Consider the following 14,355-nt stretch of genomic DNA (forward strand, 5'->3'; position numbering starts at 1 on the left):
ACAGAACCAACAGATTTTGGACTAGTCCATCTTTTCATGGGGGCTTCTCAGCAAGGCTCTTATTCTTTATAAAGACATTCCCTGAAAAGGATTTATACAATGATGCTGGCCAGCTTCCCTGCACATTGAACAGTTGAACAAAGGAACTGCCATTCACTAAGTGCTTTAAACAAAACCCTGAGAATCCCCAATGAGGAGATGGGTTAGTCGAAAACCTGTCGCTTCTGTCAGATTTCTACTAGCTACTGTAAGTGACAGCAACATAGGAGAAAAGCAATTCATGGCTCTTTTACTCTGGAAGAAACATGTTTATTTGTTTACATGTATGTAAAATACGATTTTTACGATCGTTGTCCTTTAAAACACAAGGTACTTGCGATCATTCAGGTTAGAGTGAGCATACGATGTCACTGCTGAATATGCAAGCTATCTCTCTGTTGTCCCTGTGCTAAATACACCCCCAGAACAGCTGGGATGCAATAATGTGTCAGTTTGTTATTTGTACAGAGCCATAATAATCCAACATGCATACAGACTGTTTCAGATAGCTTGATTCTCATCAGTGCATGGCATGGATTAACATGGCTCTATGGCAGTCTTTCTCAACCTTCTTTGGGCTGAGGAACCCTTCAATTTTTTTTTCTAATCTCAGGGAACCCCTCCATGAAAATGATGCCGAGAATCATTGCCATTTTGATTGCAAACTTTAAAATGTTTACTATTTAGCATTCTATCACCACTAATGTCTTATATTAAGTACAAACAATATAAGAATAAAAAAAATGACCTTACCTCACTAGTGTGAAACCTTGCTTTTTCCTGCACAAAGCATCAATTCGTGGTGGAACCTTAGCTATGCAGACACGCATTTCATCTTTAACTGGTAGAAGTCTATTTCTGGCCTTACTTTTGATGCATGTCAGACAGGAGAAAGCGCGCTCACACATGTAAGATATTGAGAAATGAAACAAAATGTTCACTGCCTTTGTACGATTTGCAGGATTCTCCTCTTTTATAGAAATCCAGAACTTGTCTAGTGGCAGCTCAGTAAATCTCAACTTTAGCGTATGATCACATCACAGTCACATCGTAACTCACAAAATTCCTCCTCTTCTCTCAAAGAAAAGTTCAAAAACTCCAGAAAAGTGGTCTCTCACCCAGTCATACTGTTGTATTGAGAGTGAAGGAAAGTAATGTTCCATTTTATTCTGCAAGTCTTACAGATATTTTTCCATAAGATTAGAAACCTGATGATATCCTTCCTCACTTTCAAGTCCAATCAGCAGTGGAAACGGTTTCAGATTTCCATTAGCAACATGTTTTTTTCCAAAGACTCTGTTTCCTTTGAAATCCAAGAATTTTGTCACTTGAAGTCAGAAGGTTTTCCCTTGGCCCTTGAAGCAGAAGTGTCACTAATAATCACTGCCCCCCCCCTGCAAAACTTTGGGTGGGGCCTCCTCCTGCCAAAGCAAATCTACAAATCTTTGTCTGCAAAACTATGTATGGTTCCTTATCAGTGGCTGAGCAGATGCAGTTATTAAAACAATTGTGCAGAGAGCAGAAAGTTTTTCTCTCCCTGCCCTTAGTTGTCAGTCTCTCAGGATGGGGCCCTTGTGGCTTCTGCCCCCCCCTGCGGCTGCATCCTTTGCAGAGTCTATTGTCATGCCCCTGCCTTGAAGGGATTTATTCATGTGGTTCAGGTGCTCAAAGTAGGCCAGTTTTTGAAGCCACACTCCATCCTCAAAAAACCCAGCAAAATGTGGGTTGCTAATTTGCTGAATATATTCTTGCAATTTGCTTTTAAGCTCAAATACCCGGTCGAGAACTCTTGCACCATGAAACAGGGTAGGTTGGATCACCAATCCAAGTAAATCCTAGTGATAGGTAGCTTTCATTATAAAGACGGACTTTTTTGCGGTCCTTATTTTCACAGTGTACTACTGCTTCACCATCAGAAGCCTAATCAGTGCTTTCTGCATTAGGCCCAGGCCTACTGTCATCTTCCTCCATCTCACACCTCTTCCTCACAAAGCGCCACATTGGTCCCCTACTCATCCTTTTCAAGAAGAAAATCTAAACATAAAACAAAAGGAAATAGTGGGAGTATAAACACAAATGTCCGCTAAATCCACTTAATCTTAAAAGGACTCCGAGCAGTAACTAAAAATCAAAATCTGATCTTACCTGGGGCTTTCTCCAGCCCACCGTAGGTCGGGCGGTCCCTCTGCGTCCTGGCTCTTCGCCCAGGCCCTGCTCAGAAATGGCTCCCGGCAACACTGGGCCTGAGGGTCGGGCTCCTCCTTCTTTCCAGAAAGATGACATCAGTCGTTATCACGGCGGCCGGAGTGACAATACTGCGCATGCGCAGTTTAATCGCGCATGCGCAGTACTGTCATGCCGGCCGGTGTGGTGACGACTGACATCTTTCAGGAAGGAGCCAGACACTCGGGCCCAGTGTCGCCGGGAGCCATTTCTGAGCAGGGCCTGGGAGAAGAGCCAGAAGGATGACGAGAGACCTCCTGACCCATGGTGGGCTGGAGAAAGCCCCAGGTAAGTTCAGATTTTTATTTTAGTTACTGCTCGGAGTCCCTTTAATGTTTCATCCTAACTTACTAGAAAGGACATCAGGAAACCCAGAGATGATCTCCACATGAAATGCAGGAATCGCCCTCACATATGCAATGCACAAATCAACTTCCATGCCACATGCAGCAATTAACTATATGAAATGAAGTACTGTAATTACCCCATGTAATAGGAGGGGATAATTGCTACATTTGCTATGGTGGTTGAATGTTGCATTTTATATGAGGGGTTGTTGCACAATTAAATTGCACCAATCTACTACCATAGCAAATGCAGTAATCATCTCACATAATAAATGCATTTATCACCCCCATATACAATGTGGCAATCACCCCACAAAGACTCCAAGGTAACCAGGCATAGGTGTTCTCAGTATAGGTAGGCAGGAATAGGGACCCCCAATATAGTTAAACAGGCATAGGTGTTCCCATTATATGTAGGCAGGAATAGGGGCTTCCAGTCTCCAAGTGTGTGGTCCCTGTGGGAAAGTAACAACTGGCCCCCGGAGTACCGTGCAGCCTCAAGTGTCCACCCTACACGCTGACTTCAGTGCATGGCATGCTGACAGGGCCAAACATACTCACCCGGTGACTGCCTCAATCTGTCTTCTCAGTGTCCTCGACGTCGTACGTCCATGCAGCTCTCTTCTGCATCACTGAATGGCGTGAAAACCGCCCTATAAGAGAGTGGCGTGAATCAGGCCGATTGAATCAATCCGCCGGTGGCATCAGTGGGACTATTTTGTCCAACGGAAGGAGGAAGCGGGACCAATCTGTCCCGCAGAAGGAGTAAACGCTGCGGAACCCCTGAGGGGTTCTCACGGAACCCGGTTGAATAACACTGTCCTATGGGGTAGCAAAGAAGAAATTCTTCTACCAGGAAAAAAATGGTTGCAGAACAGCAGTTAGGCCTTCTGCACATTGCATTCAGTTCGCATGTCCGTCCGCGTTGGCCGGTTTTTGAAGCTTTTTTTTGGTTCCTGTCAATTACCTGAGCACTTTTTTTTTTTTTTTTTGTGACCCGCTTTTCTAAGCGGTTTTGCAGAGCGATTGCATTTTTTCACTTCCTGACATCAGTCAGGAAGTGAACTCTGATCGGGAAAATAATAAATACAATGCATTCATTCTTAAAAACACGAATGGAATCACAGCACAAAGCAATTTTGTGAGAGTTTGCGTTTTTTCCTATACCTTCCATAGAGGCAAAATCTCCTCAAAAATGGCCCATGCACCGCTCTGAACTGATCGGAAATGAACCGCTGAGATGTGAACTCTCTCAGAGAAGGATGGTGTAGCCGCTTTTATGGACATTTTTGAAAAACGCCCACGCTCAAAATTGGCCAAAAACGTCTCTAGTGTGAACGAGCACTTAAGCACTTTCTTCTTCAGTGGGAAGCTCTACAGCTGATGCCTAGTGACTAAATTATCTTGTACCCAGAGTTCTCACAGAGTACCCAGCAAGCTCATGGTGAACCAGAACTCCTAGGATCTGGAGGTGTGGCTAGCTTACAGGGACAACAATGGGTGATTTGCATATTCAGCAGTGATGCATTGTGGGACATCTCAGAGCTCACTCTAACCTGAATTATTGCAAATACTTTTCGTTTTAAGAAAGCAAACTTTTGTTTTCCTTATTAAACCTTGCTAGCAGGGCCGGGCCAAGGCAGAGGCGAGAGAGGCTCCAGCCTTAGGGCGCAGTGTAGGAGCGGGCGCACAACTCACTCAGCTATCATTCCCCTATTGTGTTTGAAGCAGAGAGAAATACGAAAATGGGATACATGGCAGTGAGTGCAAGCCAGATAACTAGATGTTAGGGGTACTTGGGCGCGTCTTAGTTTAATAGCAATCAGTGTGAGACGGCTGGGGTGGGAGGGATGGAGGGTCGCACTTTGGTGTCTCAGCCTTGGCTGCTGGAGGACCTTGTACTGGCTCTGCGTGGCTAGCAGTGTTTCAGCTGAATACAAAGTGTTTACAGGAGAAGACATTCTCACTGGATACATAATATATAAATACAGCAGCTATGCAATAAATTACAATGGCATCTTTCAGAGCAGATCAACTGTACTTTGGGAACTTGTAGTTTGTAAACAGACAATAATACTGCTGCACAAAAGCAAATATGATAACTGTATGGGTAATAACATTTAGTAAAAACATGTTTTCCCAGGTTTAAAGTCAGAGTTAAATCCCACTTTAAAGAGCCACTGTAGTGACATATAGTAATATGCAGTAAATTATTCAGGATACCCACTTTTATGGTATATTTTGGTTACTGTATATTGCTATATATTGGTATGTAGCCCCCACCCTCGCAGTGATGATTAACTTAGGCTGTTTAGCTATGCAGAATTCTCCTCCTGGAGCATTCTGGGAGACCAGGTATATTTTCTACTGCCTTCAGTACGCTCAAATAAACATTCCGCAGTGTTGCACCTGCCAGCAGTAAAGAGGTTGCCACCTGTGATCAATTTGTGAATTGGGGTGAGGAAAGATTTAACAATGGAAAACACTGACAGGTCCTCTTACACTGCAGGGTGACCTGAGTGGCTTAGTGGCTACAGTACTTTGAGTCCGACAGGAGAAAAGTGCTATACAACATATCATGATTATGCATTTATATAGCGCTGGTGCAGATGATCTTCTCTAACCTGATCTCTACCCTTATGTTATGACCAGTCCTAGTAAAAGTAACTCAACTGTCTATTGTTGGCGATTAGGGAGGTGTGATTATAGAACGTAAGTATATACGCATATTCATTAGGACTAAAGCCTGGTACACATCCAATTTTGATTGGTCAATTTCAGTGCTTCCATATAGTATAAAAGCTTCCCTACACAGTCTGTTCACAGTATTCAAACTCTTTTGGCCTCGCACTACCTTAAAGTGAACCAGAGACGAAGCACCCTCATGTATTTTACCATATATATATCAGTAAGAACATTAGAGGGGACTTGTAGTTCCTTAACAGCTGGAGAGCCAACTTTGCAGATCACTGCCCCAGGGTGTACTTACCTCAAGAGGGGGATGCCTCAGGAACTTAAATAGGCTTCCCTCATCCACTATAAGTAGAGAGGACCCAGTGCTGGGACCTCCAAAGATCTCCTTGCTGGTGTGCGCGCATGCGCACTAGTAGCTTTCCTCTCAGGCTCCGGCAGAAATAGACCCAATTGGGCTCGGCCATTTCTGTCAGTGCGGCAACAGAGCCCGTTTTTGTTTGTCTGGGGGTCTCAGCACAGGATCGGGCTAGCGAGGACGACAGGGGAAGCCTCATTAAGATGCAGGGGCACTGTTTTTCCTTACAAGTGCTCGTTAACTACTATAAGACCGCTCCACGCCAACGGGCGTGGCCGCGGCGGCAGCCCCAGGACCACCTAACGCCAATTGGCGTCAAGTCCTGGGGCTGCAGTTTGCAGGAGATCGCGCGCAGGCTGTGCGCGGAGCTTCGCCTTTTGTCTCCGAGCGTCGATCGCTGCTCAGGAGACTGTTAGTGTAACCGTTGTCTATTTATATGTACAGCGCTGCGATCTGCAGCAGCGCTGTACTGCGGACAGCCGTGTGACATGTCCCCCTGGGGCACAAGAGAGTGATCGGCTGTCATAGGCAGAAGCCTATGACAGACGATCGCCAGGATTGGCCAGCTGGGGGGAGGGAGGGGTTTGAAAAAAATAATAATGGAAATTATGAAAATTATTAAAAAACAAAAACAAATATTTATAAAAAACAAACATTTGGGGGCGATCAGACCCCACCAACAGAGGGGGGGGGGGGGGGAAATCACTTGTGTGATGTGTTGTGCGGCCCTGCAGCTTGGCCTTAAAGCTGCAGTGGCAAATTATAAAAGAAAAAATAGCCTTTAGGGAGGGGTTTACCACAGTGGTCCTCAAGTGGTTAAGCTTTATATAATACATGTAAATGGTAAAATTGGCCAATCAATATTAAAATGTGTGCAAGTGCTTACCTACACAATCTGTTCATAGTCTTCATAGTCATAGACTTAAGTCTGTACTTTACCCTGGTCAGTCATCAATTGGGGAATGAAGGACAGTTCCTAGAGCGCAAAAACAAAAAAAATGACCATGGGACCTTGTAAATTGTAGTTACACCTCTGCCAACACACACCATACAGACACTCCACTACGCAATGGTCCTTTCTATTGGGAACACCCACCAGGAGCACTTGACCAAATCTAGACAAGACAAAACATTAATATTGCGCTTTTCTCCTGGCGGACTCAAAGCGCCAGAGCTGCAGCCACTAGGAGGTGCTCTATAGGCACTAGCAGTGTTAGGGAGACTTGCCTAAGGTCTCCTGCTGAATAGGTACTGGCTCACTGAACAGGCAGAGACAAGATTTAAACCCTGGTCTCCAGTGTAACCATTACACCATCCAGCCACATCTTCCATATATATGTGGAAGACGCACATCACATGAGAGCTGCTCTGTGGCCTTAATCTATGGGATCATCACCAACACTGCATAGTCAGATGTCCATCGTAGTCTGTGACCAATTTAGGGGAAGCCAGTTACTTATCTGTATGTTTTTGGATGTGGGAGAAAACCCACACACATGTGGAGAACATACAAACCCCTTGCAGACATTACCCTAGTTGGTATAAGAACTGAGAACCCAATGCTACGTGGGCAGCACAGTGGCATAGCGATAGCACTTTCACCTTGCAGCACTGGGTTCCCGGACTGTATACCAGCTAGTGCACCATCTGCACGGAGTTTGTATGGTGTCTACATGGGTTTCATCCGAGCACTCCAGTTTCCTCCCACAACCCAAAAACATACAGAGAGGTTAACTGGCATCCCCTAAATTGGTCCTAGACAACAATGGAAATAGAACTATGATAGGGATTACATTGTGAGCCTCTCTAAGGGACAGTTCGTGACATAACTATGTACAGCACTGTGAAAGAGGTCAATGCTACAGAAATACTAAATACTTTAATACCTGCGGGTGAGTCTCACTGCAGAAGTCTGTGGCAATTGATGATCCGCTCTCATGGGATGCTGCTAGTGGCGTCTTCCGGTGGCGACGTCCTTGCCCTCGGTCTTCCGGTGGCGACGTCCTTGCCCTCGGTCTTCCGGTGGCGACGTCCTTGCCCTCGGTCTTCCGGTGGCGACGTCCTTGCCCTCGGTCTTCCGGTGGCGACGTCCTTGCCCTCGGTCTTCCGGTGGCGACGTCCTTGCCCTCGGTCTTCCGGTGGCGACGTCCTTGCCCTCGGTCTTCCGGTGGCGACGTCCTTGCCCTCGGTCTTCCGGTGGCGACGTCCTTGCCCTCGGTCTTCCGGTGGCGACGTCCTTGCCCTCGGTCTTCCGGTGGCGACGTCTTTGCCCTCGGTCTTCCGGTGGCGACGTCCTTCCCCTCGGTCTTCCGGTGGCGACGTCCTTCCCCACGGTCTTCCGGTGGCTGAAAGAGTTAAACAGGTATGCAAGTGACTATTTCTGTCCAGGTCGGGACCAGGTTGGACTATAGCATAACCCTAACTGATAAGGAGTTAGGCTAGGTCCACACTCAGTGGCGTAGCTAGAGACTATGGGGCCCCATAGCAAAATTTTCATGGGGCCCTCATATCTAGGCACTCTTGAGCAATGCTACCTGCCCCTACCCTAAGGATATGGGTGCAATTTACATGCAATGTACATTGTATATAGTCTGTGTACACTGAAACAAAGTCAGAGGGTGAAGAAAAAAAGTAAAGTTAATACATAAAGTACCACCTGGGCCCCCTCTTCGCCAGGGCCCCATAGCAGTTGCTATGGCTGCTATCGCTATTGATACGCCCCTGTCCACACTAGATCCGTTACAGATTGGATCCGTCTAAAACGGATCCATTTTTCTAAACTTTTTTTTCCCCCTCTCCCCCCTCCCCCTCGGTTTTCCTAAACACATCCCCCCTCCCCGCTGACCACTGCCACCCCCACGCCTCCAGCATGGTGGCCCCCTCCCCCCCACCATCTGTGTAAAGGGGGATCTGGTTTTCCTATTGCCTGCCACAAACCCTGCATGTATCAGGGTCCAGATTCGTTGTGTGAACATGCAGCAGATATGGACCTTCCGTTCAGGTTTTAAAAACGGGTCCCAGAAAACGCAGACTGATCCATTTTTCGTTTGGGTGAAGACAGCTGCTATTTTTAACATTGCTATCCGTGGCTCCGGTTTTGATCAGGGTTTAAAAACTGAGCCACGGATACGTTTCCTGACCTAGTGTGGACCAGGCCTTACAGCCATAAAACACTTTCCTGGCAGTAAATAGCTTCTGAGGGCAGGAAAGAGATAAAAATGCTCAATGGTCCATAAATCTCGGATTTTGCATACTTCAATGAATGGGTCATTGAGTAGAAACAATGAAACCTAAAAAAAAAAAAAAAACACAAACTTACCGTATGTAGATTTAAATATAAAACCATATTTAGGAGAATGAGGATAGGTACAATTGTTTATCTCAGTTTATTTTCACCTCGAATGTCCTTTAAGGTGGTCAAACACACTACAATAAAATATTTGATTTCCGTTTTTTTTCTTAGCTCTGGATTGACAGAAATAATATTTACAGTGTACCTTCAGTATAATTTGCGATTCAAATACAAGGAATGGATCTCCCCCTTATAGTCACCTAATATACTGTAGGTCCAGTGAATGAACAGAATTGTAAATTATTTTTTTCACTGGGATAGGACCATAATTGGTAAGCTCCGCCCTCATCAAACCCAAAGCTTCTCCATTGAGGATTGGCGCTCTGTGGCCACCCCACTGTGTTGCGGGGCACACCCTCAGCTTGGCAGCCACCTACCACATGGAGTCTGCAGATTTGGAGTTATGCCTTCAATGGCTGTATGCGCGTTACAGTTGTGACTCACTACAGAACCCAAAAGATTAAAGTGTAAGTGTCTTCTTCCCTCCAGTCTGACACCAGTGTCTGTCCTTGCTACAGGCCAGAAAGATGCACTGCTAGGCTTTACCTCAGTGTTCTCTTCTTTTCTTCTAGTCTGTGATAAGTTCTTTCAGCTTACAGAAATCAGGAAAAAAATGAAAGTGAGAACAGGGCAGTTAGAAGGGGGAGAGGAGTAGAATGTACCCTCCCACACAGAACTCTTCTGAATTCTGCTTATATCATGAAAAACAAGAAGCCTTCTGCAGCAGAGGAGGGAAACTATGATAGAACAAACAAATCTGGGAAGCCCTCCATACTTCCTGAAACATCAATTTATCTGGTTGTCATGTTGAAGAAAAAGATGGCAGCCTCCCTATTCCTCTCACTTCAACTTTACTTGAAAGTGCACAGTTTGAGATGATCTTTTTACCTCTCTCCAACTTTGTATATCTCAGATATAATCCCAATTCTTTTACATGACTCCTGCACAGCCAACCTCTCCTCTGCCCCTCCCACCTAGCTCCTGCACAGCCGACCTCTCCTCTGCCCCTCCCACCTGACTCCTGCACAGCCAACCTCTCCTCTGCCCCTCCCACCTAGCTCCTGCACAGCCGACCTCTCCTCTGCCCCTCCCACCTGACTCCTGCACAGCCAACCTCTCCTCTGCCCCTCCCACCTAGCTCCTGCACAGCCGACCTCTCCTCTGCCCCTCCCACCTGGTTTCTGCACAGCCAACCTCTCCTCTGCTCCTCCCACCAAGCTCTTGCTCAGCCAAACTCTCCTCTGCCTCTCCCACCTGGCTCCTGCTCAGCCAACCTCTCCTCTGCCTCTTCCACCTAGCTCCTGCACAGCCAACCTCTCCTCTGCCTCTCCCACCTGGTTTCTGCACAGCCAACCTCTCCTCTGCTCCTCCCACCTAGCTCATGCACAGCCAACCTCTCCTCTGCCTCTCCTACCTGGCTCCTGCACAGCCAACCTCTCTTCTGCCTCTCCCACCTGCCTCCTGCACAGCCAACCTCTCTTCTGCCTCTCCCACCTGGCTCCTGCTCAGCCAACCTCTCCTCTGCTCCTCCCGCCTAGCTCCTGCACAGCCGACCTCTCCTCTGCACCTCCCACCTGGTTTCTGCACAGCCAACCTCTCCTCTGCTCCTCCCACCTAGCTCCTGCACAGCCAACCTCTCCTCTGCCTCTCCTACTTGGCTCCTGCACAGCCAACCTCTCTTCTGCCTCTCCCACCTGCCTCCTGCACAGCCAACCTCTCCTCTGCCTCTCCCACCTGGCTTCTGCACAGCCAACCTCTCTTCTGCCTCTCCCACCTGCCTCCTGCACAGCCAACCTCTCTTCTGCCTCTCCCACCTGCCTCCTGCACAGCCAACCTCTCTTCTGCCTCTCCCACCTAGCTCCTGCACAGCCAACCTCTCTTCTGCCTCTCCCACCTAGCTCCTGCTCAGCCAACCTCTCCTCGGCCTGCCCCACCTGACTCCTGCACATCCAACCTCTCTGCTCCTCCCACCTGGCTCCTGCACAGCCAACCTCTCCTCCTCCCACCTGGCTCCTGCACAGCAACCTCTCCTCCTCCCACCTGGCTCCTGCACAGCCAACCTCTCCTCCTCCCACCTGGCTCCTGCACAGCCAACCTCTCCTCCTCCCACCTGGCTCCTGCACAGCCAACCTCTCCTCCTCCCACCTGGCTCCTGCACAGCCAACCTCTCCTCCTCCCACCTGGCTCCTGCACAGCCAACCTCTCCTCCTCCCACCTGGCTCCTGCACAGCCAACCTCTCCTCTGCCCCTCCCACCTGGCTCCTGCACAGCCAACCTCTCCTCTGCCCCTCCCACCTGGCTCCTGCACAGCCAACCTCTCTTCTTCCTCTCCCACCTAGCTCCTGCACAGCCAACCTCTCCTCTGCCTCTCCCACCTGACTCCTGCACAGCCAACCTCTCCTCTGCCCCTCCCACCTGGCTCCAGCACAGCCAACCTCTCCTCTGCCTCTCCCACCTAGCTCCTGCACAGCCAACCTTTCCTTTGCCTCTCCCACCTAGCTCCTGCACAGCCAACCTTTCCCCTGCCTCTCCCACCTAGCTCCTGCACAGCCAACTTCTCCTCTGCCCCTCCCACCTGGCTCCTACACAGCCAACCTCTGCTCTGCCCCTCCCACCTGGCTCCTGCACAGCCAACCTCTCCTCTGCTCCTCCCACCTAGCTCCTGCTCAGCCAACCTCTCCTCTGCCTCTCCCACCTGGCTCCTGCACAGCCAACCTTTTCCCTGCTTCTCCCACCTAGCTCCTGCACAGCCAACTTCTCCTCTGCCCCTCCCACCTGGCTCCTGCACAGCCAACCTCTGCTCTGCCCCTCCCACCTGGCTCCTGCACAGCAAACCTCTGCTGTGCCCCTCCCACCTGGCTCCTGCACAGCCAACCTCTGCTCTGCCCCTCCCACCTAGCTCCTGCACAGCCAACCTCTCTGCCTCTCCCACCTGGCTCCTGCTCAGCCAACCTCTCCTCTGCCTCTCCCACCTGGCTCCTGCACAGCCAACCTCTCCTCTGCCCCTCCCACCTGATTCCTGCACAGCCAACCTCTCTTCTGCCTCTCCCACCTAGCTCCTGCACAGCCAACCTCTCCTCTGCCTCTCCCACCTAGCTCCTGCACAGCCAACCTCTCCTCTGCCCCTCCCACCTGATTCCTGCTCAATCTCTCCTCTGCCCCTCCCCCCTCTCTTTGCTTTGCCTGTAGGTTAAACTCCAAGGTGAAGGTAGCCCTGTATATGTGCAATATAAGGTTTTCTAAAGGCAGAACCTGTGTCAGTCAGAAGGAGAAAGTACACTCATACAACTGACGTGCTATATTATAGGACAGACAGTAAAAAAAATAATAAGAAGAAAAAGAATTAGCTATTGAATTTCAATCTGCCACATGACAAGAAATATTTGCATATTCATGTGATCGGAGATCCACTTTAACAATGCAGCAATGAATCCGCCTTGGAGAGGAAGACTTCACCCCACACAGCTACATGGGGGTGACAGAACGCTATAATGACAGGTCCCCTTATGTGCGGTGTGCAGAGCTGTGCGTTGTACAGTGCTGAATAGTTATCTGCAGTGATGTACTGTCACCAGCAGACACCTCACTTCCTGCACATCTGGAGGAGATCAGCACAGCGCAGGATGATATATAGACATGGCAGGCGTCCGCCACAGAGGCCTGAAGAGCTAGCTGGAACATTCTCTCAGAGAGGAACACACACTGAGGGAAGAGGGGAGGCCTAGTTATTAATATGGCATACATACACAGATGTGGCGTGCTGCAACCCTCACTAACCAATCACAAGCCAGCTCTCACTAGGCTGACAAACTACCAGATCTGTCATCCAATTCATCCCAGTTTTCAGAGCATACCATTATCTGCAGGGAGATGAAACCAATCCTTAAAGTATTAGCATACTTTTGTTTCAATATGCTTAATGCGTCTTAAAATAAGGCTTTGACCAATAAACAATATTAGTGACTTACTTTCTGGGCAGAATGTATGTCACTGGCATGCCAGTCGCACATGCATGGATCATGCGTTAATGCGCTGCAGACTTTACATGGTGATAGCCAGCAATGATTTTTCGGGTCCAGACGGACTCAAATTCGGAATTCTAATGAAGTCTAATGACTTCAGGTGTGACCACGGGATGGGGGGGGGTTAACTTACCCAGAAGTCTTCGGGACGTCTGCATTCCATTATGCGTCATAGGCGTAATGAAAGCTGCATTGCATTACTCACGACTGCGCTTCCTCTTACAAGCCGGAAGGAAGAAGCGTGGTAGTGAGTGGTGGAATGCGGCTTTCATTACGCCTATGATGCATAATGGAACGCAGACGTCCTGAAGACTTCTGGGTAAGTTAACCCCCCTAGCCCGCGGTCACACCTGAAGTCATTAGACTTCATTAGAATTCCAAATTAGAGTCCGTCTGGACTCTAAAGCCCATCCCTAGTGATAGCTGCGATTTTGCCACATCTTGCGCACAGTGCGAATTGTGCAAGTCTCCACTGACCTGCATGGTCCTTGCAAAAGGGAAGTGTTACGCAGGGCAACGCAGCGTCCTAGGGGCCTTAATGTGTTTTTTTTTTTTTTTTTTTTTTACTCGTCTAGACACCTCAAACATTTTAAATAAAGGCTATACTTACAGGACAGTGGACGGGACTGTGTTGTAGAAATCCTCTCTTCCTGTAGTGCATTCCTGCAGTGACAGATGTATGGAGAGCCCGGAAGCTCTACTATAAACAAAACAAATGTGAAGCCTTTATTGGTAAATAAAACATCCCTACAAGCAGACAACCTATCATGCTAGACATTGGCTTGTATGCACCTCACTGCAGCTTTTACCAGCATTTAAAGAGGAACTGTAGTTTAGTGAAAACAACATTGCTTATTGTTTACAATATTCATTTATAGATTATTAAGGCTACTTTGCCACCAAGACGTTACGTTTTAGGGGACGTTATGGTCGCATAACGTGCTCCTAACGCAACGCATGGTGGTGTTGAAGTTGGACGTCAGATTGAGCTGCGTTATGCAGCTCTCAAAGCAGCCGCTCCAGGTTAGTGATGGGAAGTCCGGATCTTTTTAAGGATTCGGATCATGTGAATCGGATCATTGAAAAGATCCGGATCTTTGAACCGAGTCATTTGAATCATTTTACTAGGGAAGCAGACTGGGGGTGAAATGACTAGCAGGACAGGACTTTCCCTGCACTGTACATTCTGTATGTTCCTGTTTCTTCCAGACAGACATCCACTGTGAACCGAATCTTTCATTGTGATGATCCGGGTGATTCGAAAAAAAAAGGATCCGGATCAAATGAATGATTCGTTCATGATCTGGACAAAACTACAGTCCC

The 14,355-nt window shown here is 48.1% G+C and overlaps 1 protein-coding gene across 2 annotated transcripts in view; it reads right to left on the minus strand.

Annotated features, from left to right (window-relative positions):
- Window positions 1-1,393: 1,393 nt before the first annotated feature.
- The window catches only part of LOC137534010 (serine/arginine repetitive matrix protein 1-like), a 69,704-nt gene continuing 56,742 nt past the window's right edge, over window positions 1,394-14,355 (minus strand). Inside the window, exons 2-5 of one of the 2 annotated variants that reach the window (XM_068255338.1) lie at window positions 13,643-13,732; window positions 7,545-8,003; window positions 6,545-6,634; window positions 1,394-2,073 (exon numbers count right to left, since the gene is read on the minus strand). In XM_068255338.1, the coding sequence (XP_068111439.1) occupies window positions 7,607-8,003; window positions 13,643-13,732 (487 nt within the window). In that variant the 3' untranslated portion in view covers window positions 1,394-2,073; window positions 6,545-6,634; window positions 7,545-7,606. The remainder of the gene's footprint in view (window positions 2,074-6,544; window positions 6,635-7,544; window positions 8,004-13,642; window positions 13,733-14,355) is intronic. The other variant, XM_068255337.1, reaches the window with a different exon arrangement.

Source organism: Hyperolius riggenbachi, chromosome 10, assembly GCF_040937935.1.
Source record: "Hyperolius riggenbachi isolate aHypRig1 chromosome 10, aHypRig1.pri, whole genome shotgun sequence".
NCBI lineage: Eukaryota > Metazoa > Chordata > Amphibia > Anura > Hyperoliidae > Hyperolius > Hyperolius riggenbachi.